This window comes from Jatropha curcas, chromosome 11, assembly GCF_041381405.1.
Source record: "Jatropha curcas cultivar XTBG-Jc1 chromosome 11, XTBG_Jcur_1.0, whole genome shotgun sequence".
Taxonomy (NCBI): Eukaryota; Viridiplantae; Streptophyta; class Magnoliopsida; order Malpighiales; family Euphorbiaceae; genus Jatropha; species Jatropha curcas.
Window position 1 is genome coordinate 23,429,125 of NC_143161.1, and position 5,308 is coordinate 23,434,432.

At 38.4% G+C, this 5,308-nt stretch overlaps 1 protein-coding gene across 1 annotated transcript; it reads left to right on the forward strand.

The window, feature by feature from the left end:
- The first annotated feature begins 391 nt into the window (after positions 1-391).
- On the forward strand, positions 392-781 carry LOC149492767 (uncharacterized). The gene has a single exon (XM_089715947.1). It carries the CDS (start codon positions 392-394, stop codon positions 779-781), a length of 390 nt encoding a protein of 129 aa, XP_089572073.1.
- The last annotated feature ends 4,527 nt before the right edge of the window (positions 782-5,308 follow it).

The following is a 5,308-nucleotide window of genomic DNA, read 5'->3' on the forward strand; positions in this document are numbered from 1 at the left end:
CATAAGGAGAAGTTATCCCAATGTTAAAGAGGTTGGATTTGCAGTGACGAATAATATTGCAGAATATGAAGCCGGCTTATTTAGGTTAGAAGCTCTAATTGTTGTTCAAGCTAAAGAAGTTGAAGTCGTTGAGGACTCAAAATTGGTAATCGAGCACGCTTATGAAAATTGGGAAGTCAAGGAAGACAGATTGAAGCCCTATATTGACTACCTGCATACTGTTATTCAGAACTTTAAGAGAGTAACCTTCATACACACAATTAGAGTAAACAACCGAGTTTCAGATGCCTTGGCAAATTTAGCATAAGCCTGGGAAGAGATATTAGTTATACCTAAGAAGTCGTTTGTAGTGTCTTCGGGTAGTATCCCATGTTATGAAGGAGGAAGGATTATGGATATAGAGGAAGAGGATCAGCCATGGTTTTATAATGTCTTGCAATGGATGACTAAGAAGGTTTATCCTGACTCAGCAACTAGAGATGACAGAAGAGCTATACAGCATTTGGCATTGCAATTTGCAGGCTTGGGCAGTAAGTTGTACAGGAAAATGTTAGATGGGATATTGTTGAGATGTGTATCGAGGAAAGAAGTTGAAGAGATCATGGAACAGATCCATGCAGGGATTCATGGCACCCGCATGAGTGGAAAATCACTAGCTAAGAAGATTCTCAGACAAGGATTCTTTTGGTCGACAATGGAAAATGATTGTATTTCTTTTGTGAAAAGGTGCTTTGAATGCCAAATTCACGAAGACATGAGTCACATTCCACCTTCAGAATAACATCCTTCTATCTTGCCATGGTCATTTGCAGCTTAGGGAATAGATATCATTGGCAATCTCACCACCTGCTTCCAATGAACATTAATTCATAGTGTGGCAGTAGACTATTTCTCAAGATAGATCGAAGCAGAATCATTTAAGAACATCGGCACCAAGCAAATGGCCAAATTCATTGATAAGAACCTGATCTGCAAATATGGGATCCCCCATCATATAGTGATAGATAATGGAGTTCAGTTCCAAGTAGAAGTGAAGACACTATTAGAGAAGTATGGAATTAAGCATCATAAATTTTCACCTTATCGTCCACAAACTAATGGGGCAGTGGAGGCTGCAAATAAGAACATCAAGAAAATATTGAGAAAAATGGCAAAAAATCATCAAAATTGGACAACTAAGCTACAGTATGCTTTATGGGGCTATGGGACCACCCCCAAATTTGCGAATGGGGCAACTCCTTATTCTTTAGTCTACGAAATGGAAGTGTAGTCTTTGCACATAATGATGGAATCCAAGATTCTAGAATGTTAATGGGCCAAGAATCATTATCAAGAATTAGCACTCCTGGATGGAAAGAGGCTCAGCGACCGATTTATGGATCAACTGTATAAAAGGAGAATAGTTAAGCACTTCAATAAGACAGTTCATCCAAAGCTACTCAAAGTAGGAGACTTGGACTTGAAATAGATGCGGCCAAACATTCATGACCCGGGGGGGGAAGTTCAAGCTTAACTGGGAAGGTCCATTTCTGATCAAGAAAATATTTTCAAAAGGTGCAGTGAAGCTATCAGACATGGAAGGCAATGAATTTACACAACCAGTTAATTTGGATAGACTAAAGAAATTTTATGTATAAATCAAAATGTTCATGGCAAAGCCCAAATTCACCTTTTGTGTTCGTATTAACTTTAAAGCTTGTTATGTTCAGTTTTCATTAATGTGCAAATGATGTGAATTTATATTGGTGACATAGAATAACAAGAATTATATCAGATATTTTAGCAAAAGACATATCATTCATAATAAGTGGATACATTCATATAATTGCACTATTAATGATTGTCTAGTACATCTCATTAGAAAGCAAGATAGATGCATCTACATGCCAGGTCCCAACAGAAATCTAGCAATCAATAAATTAGCCAACTCAGAATCAGCAACTACTCTAGAATAAGCCTGTAGCCATAAGCAGTATAACTCTAAAGAAGAGGTATCGGCTACATCAAAAATGGATACAGTCACGTGACTGGGCCAAGTGAAAATAAAGCGAGACAGAAATCGTTAGGTAATAAGTCCACCCTCAAACTGAGTATAATTAGGGATAGCTTGATGGCGACCGTACTGTCTAGCTACACGACTGGGGTAATAAGCCACCGCCATAGTAAGTCCACACAGGGGCACGCAAAGTGTGTAAGAGGAAACTGTGCCTCGCTCTATGTACCACGAAAGAAAATATAAAAGAGAATGCATTTACCTGTAGAAGAAGCGAGCTCCCCATCAGACCAAGTACCGAGCTAGAGTCACGAGAGTGATCCCCAACCAAGTGAATGTCTCAGTAAGAATAAGTAGGAACAACATGCGTCGCTTAGCCATTTGCTCGACTATGGGCACCAACCTAAGGTTGCCATAGCTGTCAATACCACTGAGTAATAAGTATCGGCTTAGGATGCAAAAGCAAACAAGTGGAGCCTAGTATGGACTAGTACGGTCCATCCCAAATGCACGGTCAACAAGTGGTTGCAAAGACACGACATCAGCTCTGAGGTCATAAGATGGAATCTCATAAGCCGAGAAACTGAATAATGGTAGAATCATCGAAGCGGGGTCAACGTCTAGCCAAGGCACCACAGGAATTTCTTCGGTCATGGGTATCCTCTAAGAAATAATGCAATAAGTTGTCTGAATGGTCGAAATGGTCAATCAACCATTGTAGCAGTCCGGGTTGGACCCAAATATTTCTAAATAGCTTAACCTGTTGAGTTCGAAAGGAAAATGCACATTCTAGTCTTCATGGGTGAAACTGCAAAATAATGCTTCAAATACAGTGCTAAGGACCGATCCATGAAGAATGGTGAAGAAATGAAGAGTTTGAGGAAGTTTTAAAGTTAAAGCTTCGTTTGGTATAGAGAAATAAGCTTTTGAAGCGTGTATGGGTGTTATGAGCTTTTATAGCAAGACATAAAAGGACAAGCTTGACAATTGTCTGCCACTGCAACTCTAGTGTCGCACGCCACTACGTGTGGAGCAAGGCACAACCATAGTGTCGCATGCCACTAGGTAGCAGGCAACTGAAATTTCACTGTTTTGTTATGTTTTGACTTTTAAGCTCGATCAACAGTGTAAAAATCAATTAAAGAGCAAAAATAAATCATCACAGCTCAGAAACTTGTAAAGGAATTGGCTTTTGCATTCATATTAATAAAAATATCCGATTATTTACAAAATGTCATTTCCCCAACTGGGTCCTAATACAAAAAAAAGCAAAATAAGAAGAAAAGCAATGACCAGGGGCAGCCAACTTAAGACACATATGAACCTATCTCCTCCGAGTCATTGCTACTAGACTCCTCGATCTCGTCAAAGATAACCGATTGTTGACGCGTGTTTTTATGCCCCTGCCTGATCCAATGATGATACGAGGATGTGAAATGAACGGGTTAATGCTATCTAGAAGTCTTTTAATCCAAGGATTTAAATTGAAAAAAAGAGAGAGATGATGTTAAGTCTTTGACTGGGTCGTAGCTACGTCACGCAGCTACGTTAGACTACATGCTATTTTTGTATTAAACGACATGCAGCTCCGGTACAGCAAGTAAGCTGCGTCACACAGCTATAGCTGCGTCATGCAGCTATGCTCTGTGACCTACTTATATAAATAGATCTTTTTTCTCATGTTAAAAACAACTTTGGAAAACTTTGGAACGATTCTGAAACCCTAAAAAACACGCCCTGCAGCCACATTCTCCTTCAGAAGCTCTTTTGAGTTCATTTGAAGGAGAATTACCATTAGATATTAATTCTAGGTGAATCAAACTAGAAAAAAGAGAGAAAATTAAGAAACCAAAGAACGAACATTTAAATCCTTGGTGCCGAAGCTTCTGGATCGCCTTAACCATCGTTCGTTAAGGCGTTAAAGCCATAATAGAATCCTCAATCTGAGGATTAAGTAATTCCTTTACACTCTTTTGTGTATTTTTATTTATCGTCATTTATTTTGTTATTATTTAGTAGTTTAATATTAGTTAAACAGTAGTTTGTTCACTCTTGGTCGTTTTTAAATTTTATTAAAGCATGTTTAAATAAAAGAACGATTTAAATAAGCTGTTTGAAAAGTAAGTTCGGACCAGAGTAGTTGCGTCACGCAGCCAGTAGATCCTTAACGGAGCTGGCAGTTGCGTGACGAAACTGTTCATGTCCAAAATTTTGTTTCTTAACCCAGAACAGCTGCGTCACGCAGCTATCGGGTCTGTCACGCAACTGTTCTTCCAAAGAATAGCTGCGTGACGCGACTGTTCCAGGGTACCAGAAACAATTTTAATCTTTCGAAAAAATAATAATTTTTTGTACAAAATAAAATTCAATTTTTCCAATAAATCCGAAGACGACCAACTATGAGCAGATTACAATTTGATTAAGTTTAGAATACTAAAAATGTAATTATGCATGATTTTGGTTTTTTTTGGCTTTTGGGTTTTGATTTCGAATTGGGTAGAATGTATTTTTAGGTTCGTTTTGTGGCCCACCTTTAACCATAAGGCAAGAGCGGGTCTTTTATTTACTTGATTTAATTGCTTTAATTTGAATGGTTTGAATGGTTATTTTTGTGATGATTGAGTTTAATTGGGACGATTAATTGATTTTCCATATAAGAACTCGGTTCGATTCATTCGGGTTGGGTTTAAATAAATAAATAATTTGGCTTTTCTAACTAAAAATAAATTAGAAATCGTAGGTTAAAAGAGGCCGGTTTTTCCCGCCGTCGGCTTCCAACGGGCAACGTACCCAATTCCCTTACCCAGAATCGCATTGATGCGCCTGACCAGTCTTTTAATAATTTGGCCTTAAATAAAATTGGGTTTAAAATGGAGTCATTTTTATAAAATAAAATTCAAAACGGTCCCATTGCCGAAAAAATGGGTGGCGACTCAAAAATGTTTTATAAGACCGATTCATCGGCATTGTATCCAAAATGTTTTGTCACCACTGTTCAAAATAAAAATCACTTTTCCATCAAAAATGAAAAGTGACACTTTTCGGATCGCTCGGGGGCGGTGCGAAAACACCGGTCTGCATCTAGCACCGTGACCAGCTCACCCCCTATGCTGGAATTCTCCATCTCGACCCGCCAGAGGTGCCATGATAGCTCTCTAAATACATTCATAGATCATTAGTAATTGCATATCATGCATGCATGGCATACTCATTGCATACTTTTATCTGTTTTGTTATTTTTATACTTCTAGATATGTGCTAATCCGAAAGCCTTGCCACCGCCAATTTAACGCAGGCTGCTTCATACAATTGACT